General features: G+C 40.3%; 2 protein-coding genes across 2 annotated transcripts; one reads left to right on the plus strand and one right to left on the minus strand.

Moving 5' to 3' along the window:
• Positions 1 to 1957: 1957 nt before the first annotated feature.
• On the plus strand, positions 1958 to 6074 carry rnft1 (ring finger protein, transmembrane 1). The gene is made up of 9 exons (XM_067607437.1): positions 1958 to 2152; positions 2801 to 3267; positions 3352 to 3428; positions 3531 to 3631; positions 3991 to 4144; positions 4238 to 4396; positions 4535 to 4600; positions 4689 to 4790; positions 4956 to 6074. Exons 1-9 carry the CDS (start codon positions 2127 to 2129, stop codon positions 5088 to 5090), a joined length of 1287 nt encoding a protein of 428 aa, XP_067463538.1. The 5' UTR covers positions 1958 to 2126; the 3' UTR covers positions 5091 to 6074.
• Positions 6075 to 6276: 202 nt separating this feature from the next.
• rps6kb1a (ribosomal protein S6 kinase b, polypeptide 1a) lies at positions 6277 to 19150 on the minus strand. Its single transcript, XM_067607435.1, has 15 exons — positions 18806 to 19150; positions 17722 to 17765; positions 16723 to 16843; positions 15321 to 15389; positions 14494 to 14641; positions 14228 to 14285; positions 12501 to 12601; positions 12259 to 12349; positions 12029 to 12119; positions 11787 to 11894; positions 11618 to 11680; positions 11392 to 11469; positions 11204 to 11311; positions 9518 to 9630; positions 6277 to 9154 (listed from the first exon to the last, which is right to left on the minus strand). The coding sequence occupies exons 1-15, from the start codon at positions 18875 to 18877 to the stop codon at positions 8890 to 8892; spliced, it is 1530 nt and encodes a 509-aa protein (XP_067463536.1). The 5' UTR covers positions 18878 to 19150; the 3' UTR covers positions 6277 to 8889.
• Positions 19151 to 22328: the final 3178 nt, after the last annotated feature.

Consider the following 22328-nt stretch of genomic DNA (forward strand, 5'->3'; position numbering starts at 1 on the left):
GGAGAAATCTTTATTTTTGGTATAGCAGTCTGACTATTGAGCAATTCTGCTCAATGGTTCCTGCTATGAGGTTGCTAACTTCTAGGCCACGGTAAAGTCAAGTTTAACTGTATACTGCAACTCCCTCAAGAGAGAAAGGAAAAACTCTGCCAAAAAATCCTTTTAATGGGAAAAATTGGAAGAAATCTTGGGAGGGACCACAAGTGAGGGAGCCCCCTTCCTAGGCGGTAAGGTGCAAGGTCAGGTCAAGTGTTCAGTGGCCATTTTAAGACTCATCTGTCAGGCTAAGCTCTCTATGTAATGTTTGGTCTAGCTAGGTTTTAGTTAACAGGAAAGTGTGTGTACTGGAGCTCGCTGTAGGGCTCCAGCGCATTGAAAGCAGCTCTATAAAACCAAATAACACAAATAGGAAAAGTCAGACAACGCCACACAAACATCTGCTAATTGTAATTAGATCATCTACAGGATGGCCAACAATTACATAAACAACTGAAACACACTACACTCAGACTGGGTTATTTTAAAGCCAAATGCTGGTCAATTATGGGCTTAAATAAGGAATACTATATAACCAATTAAATATCACACAGTAATTACAATATCTGCTCCTCCTGTGTGCTTCTCAGCTGTTCCTATCTGAGAGCCTGCAGAGGAAAGATTAAATTTAGAAAAGCACAATAATGGGCACAGTAAGCATGCACATACATATAGAATCTTTTTAGCAGTGGCTGTGTTTTTTTTGTACAGTTCTATCAACTACTTTGACATTTAATCTCTTCTCATGATCAATGTTTGGCTGTAAAATGATAAGAAGAACACACACAGGAGTAGAGAGGAGATAATAAGTATATGGCAGAGTCTTATTTCAACAGTCAAATTCTCATTCTTCTCCCTCAGCTTCTGATTATCCTTTTCCTGCACAAAGACAAGCAATGAAATCAGGGTTAGAAATCAACACCAGTTTAGGTGGGAGCTACTGAAGCAGCCACACTGCCAGGTCACCACCTGCTGTATCATTTCATATCCCTGTGTGACTCTAGTTGTGTGGTAAAAGAGAGAAGATGGTTGTGGAGTTTAGACTGCAGGTGGTGTCCTGCCATGAGCAGGAAACAGTGAATGGTGTTTTTACTACAACCTCAACTTCTCACTATACAGTGCTGCACTTTACAATGGTAACTGTTCTTGAATGCTCCCACTACAAGGTTTCCTTAAGGACACAGGCCTGCAGTTATAAATTATTATCATAAGATATTAATAAAGGGTTAAATGTTTCACACTTTGTGATGAGTAATCAAGTGTTAAGTTATTAATAAAAGGTTAGTGTTTCACATTTTCTAAATCATCAGGTAGTTATACCTGATGATCATCAGCAGATATATTTAATAAGTCATTCATGAAATATAATCAAAGTTTGGTCTGGATGCCCTGCAGCTGTTTCAAAAAGGTATGTGGTTGAACAGTATATCAGAGGTGTCTCCCTGAAGAATTTAAAAAAAGCAAATGTTTTGGTGGTATCGAAAGGAGGGGATTTTCACAACATGGCAACCCAAATATTCCACTTTTTAATGGCTTGTAAATGATTTATAAAATCAGAAAATTAGAATCATCTTTATTGGCCAAGTATATTTACACATACAGGGAATTTGACTCCGGTTTAGTGTACTTACACAGAATAACAACACAACATTCTTTAGAATTAGACACAAGGAAACTGTTTCTGTGAAGTGTAAATAGGATACAAATAGCGCAAATATAAAAGCGTTAGTAAATTATTTATTAACCATTTATTAAGCCATTGATTAATGCTTATAGCCCTTTATAAGGGTCGCTTATCAGAAAATGGTACCAAATGATCTCACTAATTTACAGTATAATCCCATGAGTGTAATTTAAAAGGTAAACACTAGGTGGCGCTAATACAGCTTTTCACATCAGACACTACATACAAAATCCGTCAGAAGAAGTTCACGACGTCCGTGTCGTAAACAACAACGTCAAGATGTCTGAACGAGCAGCTTATGGCTTAGCTTGAAAGCTAATGTCTCAGTTTTGTTTTTTGGTTTACTTTCGCTTTTGTTTCGTTTGGCGGCCCGAACATTGTATTAGATGGGGACCAAGAGCCTACCATGAAACTCCGGGTGCAGAATGACAGGTGAGCGGAAGCATTTACAGCCGTTAATGTGGCCTGAGAGCCCCTGTTAGCTGCTAATGCTAACAGCGTTTCATTTCGGTAGGAAGCGGTCAGCTGTCTGCTGTGTCCGTCTGTGTCCACTTTTACTATTATTGCCGGAGAATTACTGACTCAGAGAACGTTATTTAGCTGGCAAAAACATTAACAGAAAGGGTGAAACTTTCATTGTGGGTTGAGGAAGTTCAACACCTTCAACAATGACTGCAAGTCAGTCCAAGTTAGCAAACAAAACTTAAGTTAGTGTAGCGTCACATTTATGCATTTAACGCTCCACAAAAATAATGACGTCTTCATTTACTGCGTGGCAGCTTGTACATTTTCTACAAGTTGAAATCCTATGTTTTTTTAAATAAACATATCTCTAAAATTTTTGTGAGTCTCTTACTTAGACACTTAAACGTAGTTTGTAATTTGTTTAAGATGGCATCAGTGGCTCGTTTGAATACTGGGAGTCCTCAATCCAAACACAATGCAAAGTCCTGATTCCTGATAGCCTTTATATGTGTAGCTTCCACTTGTTATCGAAATATGATAGAACTTGTTATTACAGCTTTAAATTACAGTTGATGCTTGACATATTGTGACAAAGGTTTGTCTTTTTTGTCAAAGGAGTGATTACAGAAGAGCACTGAAACTGAGGGAGTCTCCTACTGTAATGCAGCCGAATTCAAGTGAGCGGGGTGCTCATGCAGGAAATGGTTTATCTCTGACTCTGCAACCAGAGCTTCTCACTAGGACACCGGCCCCTGGCAATGCTGCTGCTGCTGCTGCTACTGCCAGCCCTGAGAGCAATGAGGTGCGGGTACCCATGACTAGTGGGTCTGGGGAGTCCAGTGGAGGCGCGTCATCCAGAAGGTCCAGAGTCAACTCCCACAGCCACTCCCATTCACATGGACACAATCGAGCACAGCACCACTCCAATTCAGAGCCTGAGCTTGACCCGCCTGACTCTGATCTCGACTCTGGAGAACCCAGTACCTCCCTGTCTGAGCTCCGCTGTCTCTTCCGCTGGCTCCAAAAGAGTCTTCCTTTCCTTGTTATACTGTGTGCTAAACTGGTCATCCAACATGCTCTTGGTGAGTATTATATAAGCAAACAGCATTATTGCAACTGTCAATAACACAAAACAACTTGTCTTATTGCTTCTCCTCATTTACCAGGACTAGCAGTTGGGGTCGGCCTCTTCACAACTTTTTTATATGTGAATAAAAACATTCAGACTCAAGTCTTTCTTCAGGTAAGTCGTGAACATGAAAACACATTGATTGATTCAGGACGCATTTATGGTCACTGCCGTTAGATTTCTAAAACTTGATTTTGCTTGTGTGCATCCTCTCAGGACCGACACTCAAAGCTGCAGTGTGTGTGGCTGCTATTCTTCCTGATCTCTTCCACTTTCCTGCTTTACTACACCTTTCTCACTGAGACACTTTACCACTGGTAAGACATTATCTCACATTATTTATCCTGAACAAAACCGTGTGACTGTGTTCCAGAAACAGGTAATTGGTCACAGGATATAATCTCAGTTTGTCGCTGTGGGCTGAGTAAGCAAAAAGATTTCAAAGTGGTAATTTAATTCATACTCTGGGTGTTTTGACTACAGCCCTTTCATCCAATAGCTGGCTCCATGGCTTCGGCATAAAAACCCATTCTTTACTTGTACAAAACGTGCTAGTGAAGTCATTATTGTGTCATGTTAACCAGCGTATGTTTACATTGCTCACTCGTACTGCAGTCTGATAAACAGCTTTGTTACATGACCGTGCCATTTAACCTGATTATTGATCTCCTTCCAGCCTCATCTTCCTCAGCCCAACCATTGAGCCGTTGGGATTCTGGGAGGTTCTATGGGCAGTCGGCATCACCAACTTCATAATAAAATTCCTATTTATGGGGATAAAGTGCCTTATTCTGCTGCCGCCCCCTTCACTGGTGACCTACAGAGCCCAAGTGAGAGTGGTGGATTTCTTTTTGGGATCACTGAAATTCATTGTCTTTGCAGGGCTGTTTCAGTAATTCTAAATTTTGTATGTTTGTCTTCAGGGGCGAATGCTGATGCTGACTGAGGAGCTTGGTCAGGTCCATCAGGCCATAGCTCCTGTTTCACTGTGGTTCCGCTACCTGGTCACCTACCAGGAGGCTGACGGCACCCCTGGACTCACACTAGGGGTTTTGCTGGCTTTGCTCTACCTCATACTGAAGGTGTGATCACTCAAACTAAACAGCAATAGATCTTTGTTGTATTCCTATTGAAAACTACCTTCCACTTTGACAATAACACTATTTTTTTTTTCAAGTCAGTTTTCTTCACTTTTTTGTTCTTTTTCCTCTTTCTTTCAGCTTTTAGGATTGTACGGACAGTGGACGTCTTTACTGAAAACTGTGAGGATATTTCTAAAGGGCGAGGTCAGTGGTGAACAGCTTCTTTTTTTAAATGTACATGTTCAGAATCAGTAGCCAGCTCTACTGAAGTGTTTTGTGTTTTGTTCCTCAGCATACAGGCACAGCAGCCACTAGGAGTCAGTGCAGCGAGGCTGGAGACGTCTGCCCCATCTGTCAGGGAGAGTACAGGGAGCCTCGGGCTCTGCTCTGTCAGGTAAAACCACACAAGTGTGCACCGCAGGGCCTGTCATGTCATACTGTTGTTAAGGTTTTGGCATTGTTTTAGCTGATAGTAGATTAACTGAAGTACATCTGTTATTCTGATCTCGTCATTTACTGTAAGTGCAAGTCATGCTGACATCCTGTTGTTTCTCTGCAGCACATATTCTGTGACGAATGCATCGCTCTGTGGTTTAACCGGGAGAAGAGCTGCCCTCTCTGCCGCACTGTGATCACAGAGAAGGTCTACAAATGGAGGGACGGAGCCACATCTCCACACCTGCAGATTTATTGATTAATAAGGCACAGGTGGGGAAGCTTTTGGGTCTGGGACATTGGTATTAGTTTGTATTTAATGTGATTTTTTTTTTTTTTTTTTTTATGGCCGTCAAACTCCACTGACAAGTAATGTTGTACACACTGTTCATTTATTGGCAAAGGGCTGTGCCCGCTGAGGGCTGAGGTCAGTAAGGACACACAACGACCAGTATGTCCCTACTAGTCACTCTCACAGACAACTGAAAGTTGATTTTTTTTTTATGCCCTCAAGTGTTTTTTTCCCTTTTTTTTCTATTTTCAGTTATTTCCTCTTGTGTTGTCGCTTTGTTCACCTTTGATCTTGTCTCTAGGACAAATGTAAATTTTCCTCATGGGGCTGCAAGTTGTACTTCTTCAACTATAAATATGGGAGGGAAGAGAAATATATATAAAAAAGTATTTTAAACAGTTTTTCCTTTTATCACAAGTTTGAACAAACATGCAACACGATTCCTTTCTTATCCAGTGTTTCTAAATGTTTGGAAGCGACTTTTCTGATTTGTATCAATAAATTGTGTAGAGGTAAGCAGCGGCATACAAACCTCTAATTGGGAGTGCTTGCTGAATTCTGTTTTAGATGCATCTTTCAGTTTGAAAGGGTTAAAATAAACGTGAGATTTGAGGGCTGACAACTAGCACACTGCAAAAGGCTTTTAGGAAGCCCAGATAATGACCACACCTTTGCCAGCCTGCATCCAGGCACTGAGGATGGACATGGCAGGCTAAATACAGTTTGCCTTTTGCTTTCAGTGACTGTTTTTTCATGATTGATAAAAAGGATGTAACTGAGCTTGTGAGATTGATTTACACATAAATTATTTTTCTATAGAGGCGATGTAGCCTCGTTTTTGTAAAAACCAAAGACTGGGAGAAGCATCTATTTTATTATGTATGAAAATCATTTCACTGTTATTTTTCCCATTTAGATCCATAAACTATCTGAATAAACATTTGAATGACATTTGTGTCTTGTTGATTTATGTGGAAAATTGAGAAATAATTATCTACTGAACAGCTACGAAGTAAAATCACATCAGTCTAGATAATAATCTGACTTTAGTGTACAGAGGCTGAGTAAAACCTGCTAAAAATAGATTGAACAAGTTCTTAAAGTGCTGTAAAATGACAACAGTTTAACCTTTACAAAAAACTCTGAAACAGGATCCATTCATTTTTAGTTTTATTTTGACTTCATTATGTACATGATACATATTAATATTCCCTATCTTAAGGGGCAGATGTAGGGGTGACAAATTAAACGGTATTCTCAATGCCCACCAGTGATTAAAAACACCAGTTCTACTCAAAGATGATGTTTTCCACCTGAAGTAAACTTGATAAGATGGTTGTTCTCAAACATCTCAGTGGGGGGGATACTTGTTTGAGCCCCAAACAATGACATACTGTACACAGGCATACCTGAACAGAAGCAAAATGTATCATTTTAAGTTTCCCAACCCCTCCCATAGACTCGACAGAATCAGAAATGATCACACTCAGATCATATCACAATGAATTGGTGAAGCTAAGAAATGAACATCCTTCAGATACATAACAGGAAGTGAACCGTATGGGTCACTCCTAGCCACTTCCACACAAATTTACAATATACAGCATACTGTACATACACACTGTACTCTGTCAGCAAAGGCACAATGCCATTCCCATTGGTTTTTGTATCATTTCATAATATACTGCCCTCGCTCCAAGCACTGCAAAAAGACAAACTGAGTTCAAGTTTTCAGCAAGGAAAGTCTTAAGATATCAAAACATTTTTTTTTCTTCTGGAAATCACCCTTGAATATGATACTATGCCACACAATAAATACTGTAAGACATTTGGGTCACCCTCGATTTTGGAATAAAAAGAAAAAAGCTGCATCTGAGGTTGCTGTAAGACATGTTCTGTGGAAATAAAATCATACTGTACATGCTTATTATTATTATTATTATTATTATCATTATGACAAAATAAGTCTCTGACAAGAATTCCAAATCAAATAACAACACATTCTGCTGCCTTATCTAAGGAATACTACATAATAAATACATAGCTTGCATAGTGTGAACAATGCAGTGGAAAAACAATGGCACTTGAAATAAATATTGTAACAAATTAACATGCAAAGTTAAGCGGAGTAAAAAGTGGAGTGTTAAACACAGTTGTTGTACCAGAGTGGTAGAAGAAGAAAATCAATCCTTTCACCTATATGAAAAACTTAAGTAACTAAAAGAAACACATGAAAATGACTGCAAACATCAATGTTGTGGAAGTCAGTATTAATACGACGATGTGAACTTAACGTGGTTGACTGAGCCATACAGTTCTTACAAAAAACAGTAACACACTTCTACAGTTGTTTTTCAGGGTGTGTTAACCACTAAAAAAAATAATTTGGTTCATTTAAACAGTGATTTTGGTCAATTTGTTTAACAACAAGTGGGTAACCAATACCGGAGCCATTCAAACTGAAGCAAACTTTCTTTCATTCTATTTTCAATTAGCGTCATGGGAATCTGCATCCGCCGGTGTGGTCAGCTTTAGGGCAAGACGGTCCAATGGCTTGACTCCCGGAGGCTCATATAGCAGCTTCAAATCACATAAACAAGACAAACACCTCAACTGACACTGGATTTTGTACATGGTCCACTCATTTAAGTCTGCATTTATCCCCCTAACACTGAGAGCCCTGTTACTGTTACTGTCAATGCACAATAAGCATATGCAAAGCACTAAATACATGAACGCAGCCTGAACGAATAAAAGGCAGTGATATCAGTTTGGCTGAGTGTATTGTGGGTCATCTTGTCTCGACATGTTTGTTGGTTTCCCACCGTGACAGTGACAATGAGGCCACATGAGTTAAAAATAATGCTGCAGGCATTGTCAAAACTGAGCGCAGTAGATTTAAGAGACACACAAAAAAGGCATTTAGAGTCTGTTGACATTCAACACAAAGACACTGAACAGTGCTTCTGGACATGCTTGCTACAGAAAGCATTCCAGCTAGACAAGTAAAGCAGTGCCAGCATTTGGTATTGATTGTGGTGAAGTGATGCTTTCAGCTGAAATTTCACTTCCATCTTTTTATAGCTGCTTTTCCGTAAGTCATGCTCTACCTACTCCTGACCACACACTCCAGTGACAAAGGCAATGTGATTATTTTCCTCAACATAAAAGGAATACTGTGTTCATTGTGGAATTGTTATCCAATAATTTGACCATCTGACAGTGTATCCTGCAAGGTCTCATCGCAAGGTGATCATTAAAACACAAAAAGAAAATGCCTGGCATATTGAGGGGGAACACACACCCCTTGTAACCAAAATCTTATTGTACACCTCACACTATCATCCCACTCAACATGATGGAAGCAACTAGTCATAAAAACTAGAAGTAACATTGTCCAGACTTGAGAATAAAAGAGCACCAGTAAATCATGATAATGCCAGTCGAGCATACCGAAACCACATCAGCCCACTCATCAGCTGGCATTAAACAGCCAACAAGCAGGTCAACTTTCTCTCACATCACCCCTTCGATTGACCAGGTATCTAATATACTTCACTGATTATCTGCGGCAGGCTGAGGAGGCCAGGCTGGGTCAGGAGGATTTGGGAGGCCAAGAGAAGGGAAGGCGCTGCTGGAAGAGCTGGTGATCGGCGTTGACAGTGTCAGTCAATTCTTTTAAAAATTCTACAAGTCTCTGAAAGAAAACAATAAAAAGGAAGAGGAGGAATTGGAAGAGTCCTAATGTTTGTACGCTAGCCGTGCGTCATAGATTCATTCGTAGATGTTCGGGCCGCTTGGAGTTCATGGGGTAGGCCTGCTTTTTGTAGGGTCCTGCATTGATGCCTGAAGGGTGCCTGATGGGAAGTGGTGCCGAGGCCTCGGAGGTGCTGCTGCTGCTTGTGTCCATTTGCTCCATTGTCGATACCTCCATGGGTTGCTCTGCAGAGCTGCCAGCAGACAGCAGGGAAGGGCAGCCTGTCAGTGTGGGTCCCCGGGGCCAGCAGTCCCCACCTGCAAACTTCACCGGACTGTGATAGAGGGACATGTGAGACTTTGTTTGATCCTCTGAGGGTTTCGCAAGTTCATCAATTTCCTTTCTGTGCTTGAAAAGCAAGTGTTCTCTTATTACCTGTATTTCAAATCTGTCTACATTAAGTTCACCTCAATATTTCCATGACTGATCCCTACTTATTTGACCCAATGAAAATGATAAACAATTCTTTTAAAGCCCTAAGAGGATTCCTGTTATGCCATTGGAAGAGACTTGATGGCTTTCTTGAGGCCAAGCAGGCTACATTTTCAAGGTCAGCAAAGGAGACATGGAGGAGGGGTAGACTTACTGTATAAATGAAAAATGGAATTCAAGGGAAAAAAAAAAAAATTGCTTTTACCTCACAGGTGTTTTTGGGCTTCCTGGGAACTTCCGCGGTGAGCGGACCTTTGGCTCGAAAGAGAACTTCTCTTTGACGTTTTCCAGCACAGATGGGGCCACATATGTGAAACCCTGAGCAGGGGGTGGGGGACAAAAACAGAAGAGAGATCTAAGTCCAACTCTTCAAAGACAATCTTTCCAAAAACAACCCACAGCTGATGATGAGCAATGAAACCCTGAGTAAACCGGATCATGCAATGTGGTGGAACAGTGAGTGAAGCTTCCAGGAAACCAACAGGACTGAACCAGATGGGATGCATTAACCGATTCTCGTAAGACCTACTTGTTGAGAAGGAAATAAAAAACATTATGTCCAGAGCTTGCCTCTGTTTGTATGTATGTTTGCAGACAACACAGAAACCGTTAAAGGCAAGAATAAATGCCACAGTGCTCTATTAAAAACCCTTGTCTTCCCTCAAACCCCTTCAAAGTGTGAACAGCGTATGACAACAAATTGAGTTCTTATAAAAGGGTTTCCGGCAGTCTATTGCAAGCCTGGCAGCCTGCCGGCCCTGAGTTAGTCAACCCCCCGCCAGGCCTAAGCATCAGGGATTTTAAATAAAAGTATTAATATGTTTTCTAAACTAAAATGTGTTATATAGTCAGCATAGCTTCTTTAAGGAATAGCTCAGTGCGTAGCAAGTGTGCGGTCAGGAGAGAGAGAGCATGTGTGTGATGGTGCATGGCTGCATTGACACCGGTCTGCAGCACACACAGACGTGGGGATGAGCCAGAGGACTTCCGCTGCTTAGAACCAGAACAACCCACCTGCAATCCAGTGAGACACACTGAGAGCAGGCTGAGCAGACAGAGAGCGGGAGAATTTCTGCTGAAAACAAGCACTGAGACATGACAGCAGCTGTTTGCTAACAGCTACATGTGTTTACAGCAGAGAGCAGGAGGGAGGACAGACGTACTCCACGCTACTCTGTGTTGTGACTCTGCTGCTGCAGTGGACGGTCACAGAGCAGACACTTTCAGTTTGTAATTGTAGCGTCCGTCGTCCGACTAAATATTGATAACATACTAAGTATTTTACAAATTAGGGTTTTTTATTCAATGAATGTGGGCGCTGATATGTGAAAATGAACTAAATGGGTTTTATTTCTATTTTAAAAAAAGCAAAACGACGGTGGGGGTGGTGGGCAAGTAATGTAATCTGTGTCCGAACACTGTGTATCACCGGTACCACATTTACACATGTTAACACGTTTTGCTCATTGTAAGAAAACTGTGAAAACTGTTGTTGGCATCAGACTGTGTCAAATTGCAGATAACTGACATTGCTGCCTCAGCACCTTTTTTATTTATCATATACATAAATACTATTTTCCTACATGTTGCTAAGAAGTAGCTTCTTCTGCTTACTACTCTTGTAAAGTTACATTTACTCCAAGACTGACAGAGATAATGTCAACAAAAAATATCTATTTAAAAAAGTAATGGTCTAAAACAGAAATGACTAAGAATTTGATTTCAATTTTTAGCAAGTGACCATGTTGTAAGTAAAATAATCAGATATTGCATCATGAGTAACTGCATGTTTATCATAAATTATTCCTCTCTAAACTCTCTACTCAAGAAATTAAGACAGCAAGGCAGAAAGGTGCACTGTTTGCTGGGAGGTACAGAACTAGTTACCCACCAGGAAGACTTGATTGGCACTTTCGCTGAGCGTGGAGTCGTCAGGGCTGTCCACTGGAGTCTGGCTGGTGAACTTGGAGTCAAACTGGCTGACGTCATCAGCCGATTGCTGCCAGAAGAAGCGGATCAGTTAATCATCTTGAAGGGACAGGTCACAAGAGGATATTACTACGTGAAAGATGAACTCACCAGGAAAGGTTTAAATGGGGGCTCTACTTTGCGAGCGAGGAGGTCCTCCCAATTTATATGTCGGAAGAATAGATGGGCCTGGGAAAGACGATGACAGCAGTTGTGTTTTTATATTTCATGACCACCACCAGGTTTTCCAAGAGGCATCCTGATTTTCTGATTCAGCATTTAAAGTCACAGGTAACTAAATTAACATTGCATGCATACACTCAACAGACTTATTTACCTGGACTTCAGCGGCATCTCCTGGTCCAGCACCAAGTCGCAATGAGGCATTTCGTTTCAGCAGCTAAAAGAGAACATTTGGAGATTTCATTTCTCTGTCTTTCAAGAAGTTTCAGCAGAGACAACACAGCCGGAGAAGCTGGGACAGAGGGAAGGATTTTATGACTCACCTTTTTCAGGAGGTCCCTGGCTTCTTGTGTGAGGTAAGGTGGAAGGCTGAGTTTGCATTTCAAGATTTTGTCAATTGTCTTCTTTCGGTTTTCACCAGTGAATGGAGGCTACGAAATGCCAAAACAAAATAGTTCAGCAAATGTTTCGAAGTTGGATTAAGCTTTTAATAGCCACAGTGCTGTGATAAACAGTTTGGTTTACTTTTGTGATGCTATTATAGGATCAATATATGTGCACTTACTGCTCCTGTCAGCATGTCATACATGAGAGCTCCCAGACTCCACCAGTCCACTGCGCGGTTATGTCCGCTCCTCATTAGGATCTCTGGAGCCCTGAGGAATGAGAGGGGACGGACAAGATGATACAGCAGATGCACTGCACTGTGTAAGAAAATGTGACTGAATGTGCAGATGTCTATAAAACTGAAGTCTAAATTCATCTTGAAAGTCTGCCTGCTGATGTGCAACCTACATGTACTCGATAGTGCCACAGAAGGTGTGGGTGACCGTTCCGTCGTGGATGGACTCTTTGCATAGACCAAAGTCTGTCAACTTTACATGTCCTAGAGGAAAATGGAGCCAAGGCAAGAACATGAGAAAACTAATCCCCGAGCAAACAAGAGGTTAAGTATCAGGTTACCTGTGTAGGGGACATGTACATAGCTGTAGTTTTTCTAAACTGGCTTTTGTGAGGGACACTTCAGGTTTCTGTACCATTGTTGTTGAGCATGATGTTCTCAGGCTTCAGGTCTCTGTAGATGATGCCTTTCTGGTGCAAGTGACCCAGCGCCATTGAGATCTCAGCCAGGTAGAAACTGTCAACAGAAAAACAAGATGCGGGTTCAACATTCAGCAAAATGTTATTGGCACCAAACGAATGCATTTTCTCCATCAGTGATTTTATACATTTATAGAAATTTCCACCCACATAATGCTCTCAATTGCTCCTCAATGATCTGCAGTCAATGTATTATCCTCAATGTCACTTAGGTTATTCTCGGAATATTCATGTAACACACCCTTATTTGTTCAGCAGCTTGGTTCATGTAATCACCATTTTCATCTACAGGCTGTGTTTATTAAACAGAAGAACATGGGCTGCAAGCTTTTGTCCCTCACACTTCCTGAGAAACACAGTGTGACATATCATCGCCTTTTTACAAAACTGAATGTGCTGAACTTCAAATTCCATGGAAGAGAAGTGTCTAATTTCCACAATGGATCTGTGTCATCATGATGCCGTTTGGCCTGTGTGGGCTACATGTAAAATATATCAATGTGCTGCTGTGAGAATCCAGAAGTTTAACAGCTGGCCACATCTTTTTTTTTCAGATCCCCATTATGTCAACATGCCTAAATCCATGTACATACACATTAAACTGGTAATAAAATAGAATAAAACAAGATACAGAACTAGTTTGTAATATAATCAGCAGTGCTACAGCATACACACTGCAATCAAATGTCCATAACTACAGTCTACCAAATCAATATAGAACAACACACTTTCCATTATATTCTAGCCATCTAGTCAGAATAGCCTTGAATCTATCTCATTAGGAGTCATTAGGAATCCGTCAAACTGTTTTTCATATTTAGGGATTTTCTGACAAATGATGGTTAATTCTTCCACTGAATGGCCGCCCTGTGCAAAACCAAGCATTAGTTTTGAGTTGTGGAAGAGCTACCATTGTCACTTGTCTAGTTTTGTTCTTATTCCTAGTAAACGTTATTCTTGAGAACAATTTGCCAGTTTTAGATCACATATTCCCCAGAAGAAAGTTAAAAGACTACATGCCAGCCCATCCTTCAGCCAGGGGAGACCAGCATGCATTCCTGCAACCTCCTGATCTGAACAGTTCAGGACCAAACATGCTTCTTCTGAACTATCTGAAACTTCTGCAGATCCTTTTTTAGCTGCAATGGACTGTAGTCCAGATGTGTCAAAACCAAGTATTGTACCACCTGCTTTAATGAAGCTTCCACACTTGGCATGTGATCAGACACAACAGATCACAATGACATTTGGATATCATATGGCATTTCTGGCCCTGATGCACCAATATCACGCGTAAACAAAAAAAGACTTGTCATTTGCAATCCTGGGTGTTTGTACTCCCTTGATTTAGCATTGCACTAATTAAACACTGATAGTGTTAGTGACACCACTTGAGGCAATTTATCTAATTTCACACAGCTCCCTCTGGAGTGGAAAAGCAGATGAAAAGATTAAAAGAAATTTAAAATGGACATATTTAAGCAGAACATCCTGAATAGTTTCTCAACACTCTGAAAACCTCTTTTTTTAAATTTATTTCTCAGGAAAAATTCCTATGGATCACCAGAAACACTGTCGACAAGTCACAGCAAACCTAAAGGCTAATTTTATCCCCAGCTAGATATTTTAAGACTTTACCAGAGTGGCAGACAAATCAACATACCATGCTGTGTCTTCCATGAAGATGCCCTCTCTTTCCAGTTGCATAAACAGCTCCCCACCTGCAGTCACCACATACAAAATCAAATGTAATCACAGTTGAATTGGAGACCCAAATTTGTTTCTTCACTGTGCTGAAAGAAATGTCCATTCAATTTCTGGTGCACACATGCTTTCTAGTGCTCATAACATGGGGATAGACAAAAACATTTATGACAGTAAAGACTGGGGATTTGTACAATATATTTAACTGGGCATCAGTATGCTCACCGCTAAGATACTCCAGGATGAGGTACAACTTTCCCCCTGTCTGGAAGGCGTAGATGAGGTCCACGATGAAAGGATGCTTCACCTCCTCCAGAATGTTCCTCTCGGCTTTGGTGTGTGCTGTGTCCTTTGCATTACGCACAATCATAGCCTGGCAAGGGACAGAGAAGCACGGAGAGTCAGGGTGTGAAAACTATTTGGGTAATAACTTAAACCGCATTAGCTGGTGTCAGAGCTTCAACATCATCTGCACGGGTAGAGGTGGAATCAGGAAGCCAGCATGGTAGCTACCGTCAAGTCTCATTAAGCCAACAAACACAGTCATTACCCAAAACCTCAAGCTTCGGGGAATATGAGCTGGCTTTTAAAGCAAAGTCCGGCACCGGCTCAGTGACAGCTGCAAAGAGGATGCCAAGATGAGCAGAAGCAGCAGCTCTGAGGTTTCATGGGAAAAAAGCATGCAGCCATTATTTTGGGTGGTCTGTCCTTGGCTCCTGGCTACATAGCTGAATGCACCAATATGTCACCAGAGTAGAACCAAAAAAAAGGCACATAGTGACATACAGTACATGTGAAACACTACACATAGTTATGCTACATAGGGCTTGAGAGTCAGCTGAGTATTTAAGGAGCTAAATCCCCTTAGATGTAATGCTTGTGTTTGCTTACATATGCTGTCAGACTACACTACTCTGTATGTACAGTAGGGGGCAGTTAGGCTCACATTTGATGGGTGATTGAAGGACAGATTGAGCATTACGGATTTTCTCTCTCCATCAATGAAATAGTCATGTTACAGCCAAACCTGAGACAGACAGACTCACACTCACCTTCTTCAACACTTTCATAGCAAATATCTTCCCAGAGGTGGCACCTGATACCTTCCGAACTTGAAACACCTGCAAAACATTAACAACATGTCAAGCAAAATCCATAAAGACATTTACATTTGCGCTAATAGTTTGTGAGTCACTATTTCTATTTTCAGATATGTCTCAAATGTGTCTTAAAAAAATGACACTTTGTTATGCTGCGGACATTCAAAGAAAGGATTTGGGACAAGCGAAATATATTTTTTAGCACTGGTGTGTGCATAATGTGTGCTCATTCTAAGCAGTAAACAAAAGTCACTCTTGGTGTGTGAAAACGGCTATTCTTCTTCTAGTATTCTCCCTGACCATTTGTGTGTAAAGCATTCAGTACATACAAATGGACAGGGATGACAAAAGTGCCACCAGGAACTGCTTTGTTCCTGCATGAGCCAATGTCTGTGTTTTAAGTATTTGTGTGCCCGTAAAATCCTTGAAAAGATTGTTTGCTCTCAGTTTTAAAGCCAAGAAACGTCAAACCAGTTCCAAAATATATAAAAACACAAGAATATCAAAACAAATGACAGTGTGTTTTGAATAATGTAATTACTTTGTAATGCCAAGTAAGTTTCAGGAAACAACTTCTTAGTCATCATACATGAAACCACTTCAATAAAGGAAAGTCATGTGCCTGTTGGCTCTGTGAAAAATGTTTCCAAGATCACTGTAATGTGCATTTTCATTGTCAGACTCAGAAAACAACACATCAGAAAACTTCCAGAGTGCTACTGGTCGGTAATACCAAGATAACACAACGTTAACACCTTCATAAAACCATAAAAACAAGACAGATATCTCAATGTAAATACAGATTATAGTTCTGTTTTATGTTGACTTGGGTAAAGGAGAAGATGGTTCTAGAGTGCCAGATCTTACAGGTGCAGTAGATTTTTTTTTTTTTTTACTTTCACATAGCGTGTTATACATCTCTTGGGAATTGCAAGGGTTGGTGATAGTCAACAAAAATGCTGAAATGTTTCTAGCTTGCATAACTAAATTTCCAGTAACTTTGTTAAAAAAAATTCCCCAACCATTGGAATATCAACTACAATGTCCTCCCCCACATACTGGCAGTCTGATGCTATGAGCAAATACATAACAGGTCACAGGCCAAAAAAAGCAATATGGTATAATAGTGGCATTTCCCGGGAATAAACTAGGGTCTAATAGTTTTTTTTATAAATAAGTGTGCAATGTGAAAGTGTGAAAAACCCAACTGTACATTACGGTTCCAACTTTCAAAATCAAAATTTCAGGTCAAGTCATGTTTTTACGAGAAAAAAAGGAAAAGGAGGCAAGTTCATTAGTGTGTGGTAAATGACTTGATGTTTACATTTCCATGCCAGGGAATCAGATGCCTCACCTTTCCATAGCCACCTTTCCCCAAAACTTTCAGCAGCTCAAAGCATTCAGGCCTGATCTGCTCTGTTCCCTTGTTCACGCTGTTCTCTGAAATTTCAAACTTCTCACAGTCATCCATGTTACTGGCAAAACAAAAAAATAAAGAAAAAACAATCACATTTAAAACACAGCAATATCACCACTGAGCGTTACAAGCAATTGGGACTAAATATAGACATAGTTAATGGTTCAACTGAGGTTGATGGTGGTACAACAGTTTTGTTGTTGGGGGCGTAAACAGCTGACTAGGTGAGATGGTTGTGCATTGTTGGGGACGTTCCCAAACTTTTTCATACAAATGTCCCACAAATAGATCCACATTAGTGCAGTGACCCCCAGTTTGATTACAGTCTGCTTTAAGAGAGCCTATCTGAGATGGTATCACTTATTACTGGGTACATATTAATGGGCAACAAATTAAAGGAAAAACCTGGGTAAATGAGTGGCAATAAATAACAAATGCAGATGCTTCCTTGCAGGACATGAAGGGTCACTGAAATGGTTTGAGGTGTATGAAAATGGAGTGAATCATATGCTTTCAGGATCACCAGATCTGAACCCAATTATCACACTTATCGGACACCTTTGATCAGCCAGTGCTCTCTCCACCATCATGATGGAAACACCAGATAAGGATTTATCTTTTGGAAGAACGGTGCTGGTCCCTCTAGTACAGTTAAAGAGACTATGCCAAGGAGCATTAAACCTGTTCTGTGATTGTCCCACCTCTTATGTTCATTTTCCCTTTAAATTGTCACCCATCTGTAATTTCTAATTGTTTGGTAGTGTGGTTAAGTTGGCTTAAGATTAGTTAGTGCTTATACTATAGAAGATGCATTTAAAAAAGCATTACCACAAAGCCCACCAAAGCACTTTAAATGTCCTCAGTGAAAACTTCAGTCATCCAAATTACGTTGATGCCCCTTTTGGGACCCAGTGAATCATGCTGCTTTATACTCACAATTCAAAGCCACTGCATTGGTCCATATATTCACTGAGCTGGCCCTGAAAACAAGAGGAACAACAGGACAGAAAATCTCAGCACAAATCAATGCGAGGACTGTAATTTACCAGCCAACCTGAGCTTGTTCATAGATATATTATGGGTTTTCTATAGTTTTACTTATAGTGTTTGACAGACAAATATTTTAGCCGGTTTCACTTCAAGTTAACAGGTAGTGCTGCTAACTAACTAATCACTAAGGTAGTTCAAGAGGCACACTGTCTCTCCTTAACTTCATTTTTTATTATATATTATCATTTATTCAAATAAACCCGTGTTTGTAACTAACGTCAGCGCTGGCTAGTAAACCAATGACGAAAGTAGTATCTGATGCTAACTCCGAACTAGCATTATCGGGATCAGCCTGTTGTTGGATGGCTGAACTCTGAGTCCATTTATATCACACTTATTTATAATGTCAAAGCAGTTGTCACACCATACATGTGGCATTCATGTAAATAATTAAGGTAATATAGCTACATCCCTACAATAGACGAATGCCGATGCAGGCAGCTTCACCAATATCTCCATTATCGGACACGTCGCTACGCCCGCTGGAGATACGACTTATTCTCATTTTTGTACGCGGCTTTCCTTATGGCTGTTTCCTGTCGTCGTTTACCACTTTTCAACAACCCTTTTGCTTACGTGGTGGCGTTTTTGCCTTCATTGTCAGGACACCCCAAGAGTAAACAATTAAAGCTATACGGGTTTATGCGGTGTTTAAGCCGGGGATAGTTAACGTTACATCAACCCCCGCCGCACAGCGCTCTTTCAGTCTAATGTTGTTTCTGACCGGTGTCGGCAAGGAAACCTAATTTGTAAAGTAACTCTAGAGTCTGTTATAATTTTAAATTCAGAAAATGCTCTGAAATGTAGCTTAAACACAGTGTAGTGACTTTTATAAGGGCACTTCCAGATTCCGCGGGAACATGATGGGCGAGGACGTGTCCGATAATGGATACATGACTACTAACGGTAGCAACACAGGCCTTGGAGGTGCTAAGCTAACGTAAGTGTTAACCGGCTAACGCAAACTCACCCCGTCTTCAAGTTCGTCGTCAGAGACATTCTCATCCGGTTGATCCAAATCGATGTCGAAAACCCCAGCCATGGCCGCGGCTCTTCACTCGGTGTCTAGTCACAAAACACAGCCCCGCTCCCCCGCCTCATCACCGTTACAGCCGGCTGCAGCAGAAAGCATGAGCTAACCTCCAGCTAACCACAACAACACAACAACCGAGCGGCAGGAAGAGCCTCTAGTGTCGGTCACCGGCGTTACTCGGCTCAGCCTGGCCTGGTGACAGCTGAAAACTCAGTAGTAAAGTGACAACCTGCAGTGATAACTGCGGGGAAATTTAATCTCAGCGGGATGCGATAGAATTGACACAGCTGCCCTTAAATTAAATTAACTAGGCTACAGTTCCTCAATCTATCAGAGCAAGTCAAACTTGCATCATTGGATGATTTAAAAAAATGTTATATTGGATTTTATTTAAAGCCTTTACTTTTTTTCTTATGGTGTATTCTAAGCAGTATGACTATTGGCATTTTTTTCTACTGTACAGAAAGTATATATTTACTTAAGATTATCTTATATTTTAGATTGAATATGTTTTGTGCTTCAATTGGTTTTGAGCGATAATACAGACCAGTGGTTCTCAAAGTGGGGTCAGGGGACCCTCAGGGGCCCTTGAGGGGGTTCCAGGGGGTCCCCAGGAAAAAGGGGAATCATTTATTTTCATTTTAATTCCATCCATAAGTAACACAATGACAGAAAGTATGACTATTTTGGTCATGGGTTTCTCACACTTTCCGTAATAAAACATCTAAAAGCAGAAATCTTATAAAAATGGGGTCCATGGTCTAATTTGTGTCAGTTTAGGGCTTATTGACGTGAAAGAGTTTGACAGCCACTGATATAGAAAATTGTAGACTTGTTATATATGTTTTTGTTTTAAAAACCTACATTCTTACAATGACATTGCTAAGATCACCACAGTTTTCTTTGACAAGTGTGTGGATGAAAAATTCTCCATCAAACAGTGGACATTACTCTGTTATGTTCCAAAGTAAAGCTCTTTATGCATTTATGCATGACACACCTCCAGATGGGCTTTATGTCATTTAAAGATGGTGGTTACTGGCAGCAGCGCTAAACCAAGACCTTATTTGGCTTTGACCTTCCAGTCACAAAAGTGGAGCTCTTGACACAGTTCTAATGCTTCCCAGAAACCTAAGGAGTAATGTCCTAATTATTTTACTCACTTGCAGCAGGCCGAGAGAAGGTATAAGAATGTCTATAAGTAAGTAGGTCTCACTTTCCTCCTCTGGTCTCCTCTACCTAGAATATAGAGATTCATATTCAGAATCTGTCAAATTATAATCTTATAACGTAAATGGGATTCATTTTGGTTATGGGGTTGGTTGTCTAATATGGTACTGATTTGGGTCACTTGACATAAGAAAAGTTTAACACCCTCTTGTTTGCACTATGTCTTTTTTTTTCTTTTTTTTGCCAGAAAATGAAATGACCAGTTTTCTCTCATTGTTAATGTTGAGATTTATTTATATAGATAAAGCTAAACCTGCCAAACCAAGTGAATTAAGTTACATTTGTTGGTAAATTAGTTAAGTGGGTGGGTTTCAGTTTCACTGAAATTTGCAAGGCTTTATAAATAACATCATACGCAGGTGCAGGTTTTTAAATGTTTACCACAGAGCATGATTTAAAGTATTTAGGATATCCTTTAAAAAAAAAAAGAAGCATATTATCTATTTCTTTCTGACACAGACCACTGAGGTCTGATCACAGATATCCAAAGCAACCAGAAGCACAGTAATTATGCTTTATCAATGTAGATTATTCAAATTTGAACACATTGATTTGAATGACTGGTACATTTATTTCAACACAGAGATTTTTTTAAAGCTTATCTGAGATGCTGGACAATCACCTGAGGTTACTGCTGCTAAGAGATTCATACATTGAGGCTGTAGTGTTTTCCACCCAGTCATAATCAGATTACATCCCTGTACTTCGCTGCAGGATCTGTTTACAACCTCATTTTCTTGCCAGTAGGTGGCAGCAAGAAAAAGAGAATCCTTCTCAGGCTGTGGAAGGCATTTTTCATTCATCCTAAGATCTGCTTGTGTAGCTGCACTGTGTTAGTCCAACCCAAGTTCCTGATAAAATGCCAATATATTATTAAACTGTTATGCATTTATTGTTGCTCCCCCTAGTGGTTTAGAACTTCATCTAGATGTATATCTTTACTCCAATCAGTGTCAGTAACTATACAAGACATCAAACCAAACAATATGGAACAATAAGGATAAAAAATATTGTGATGTTCTTTTTAGCCAGCATTTTTGGAAAGAAAAAAAAGGAGGAGGAATTGGAAACACATGTTAACAGTCAAGTGGACCAGCTAGTTTTGCAATTATTTAAGAATTGTTGTTCAGTGTTAATGATCAAGGAAAGAAAATGTGTCTCTTTTATTTAAGTGTGCAAACCCATGCTTTAGTGCTTTTCATATTTTGTAAGAGATATCTGAAATGCAAAATACTTTTCAAATATAAATCAAGTTTTGAAAACAGTTGAAAAAAAAGAAAGAATCGGGCATCATTTTAATACATTTTACAGAGACACTTTTGATTTGCATCATTAAAAAGTCTGTGTTCATCCAGGTGAACGCATCACACCTGAATCTCAACTAAATATCTTATTAGCAGAAAGATTCCTGACATTTTCCATTGAGCACAAACAGAATAAAAAAGTATTTTATCGACAACATTTTTAAAAAGTGAATTCAGTTCAGATAGGACACACTCATATCAGTCATCTGCAGGGTTTTTACAGTGATGTGGGGGACACACACTAAGAGTATTGAATGGTTAGTCATAATGACGATGGGGTGAAGTGTGTATTAAATATATGTAATCTTTAGCAATCCCTTCCTGCTGCTCTCCTTCAGTGCAGCTGTGTTGTCCCAGCAGCACCACCATACAAGAACTGATGAGATGAGAGGATGCATTTGAATGATTAAACCATATTTGACCTCCACCGTATAGGAGTAAAAGTGACATTGATTACAGATTAAATTCCCAGCAGGTCCTCAGTTTAGGAGCTGGTAGGTCGATCTTTACCACAGCCTCTTTTATTGTGGGGGGTTTTGCCTGAAATCTCTCTCTCAGGAGGCACGAGAAAGGCCCTCCTGCAGGGCAGCATTACTTTGAGCACTGCCTCAGTTCCATCTGATAGTTTGGTTGACTTTGATTGCCTGGTGATCAAAACCAGCTGCACTGGGTAACAAAATATGTTTTCTGTGTGTGTTCTCTGTTTTGTTTAGCTTTGTTTATGTTTACAAAAGACCTGACTAGACACTGGTAGAAAGTCGCAGAGCTCTGTTGTGGGTCTCTGTGATGACTTGAGGTCAGTGTTGTGTTCATTCAAAATCACTTTGCATATCAACTGACTGCGTCGTGCCCTCATGCTTGGACTTGGTCAATATGGAAGGTTTAAAACGGAGGGTGAAAGCTGTCAGCATCTTGATCTGATTTTT

This window comes from Thunnus thynnus, chromosome 13, assembly GCF_963924715.1.
Source record: "Thunnus thynnus chromosome 13, fThuThy2.1, whole genome shotgun sequence".
NCBI classification, from domain to species: domain Eukaryota; kingdom Metazoa; phylum Chordata; class Actinopteri; order Scombriformes; family Scombridae; genus Thunnus; species Thunnus thynnus.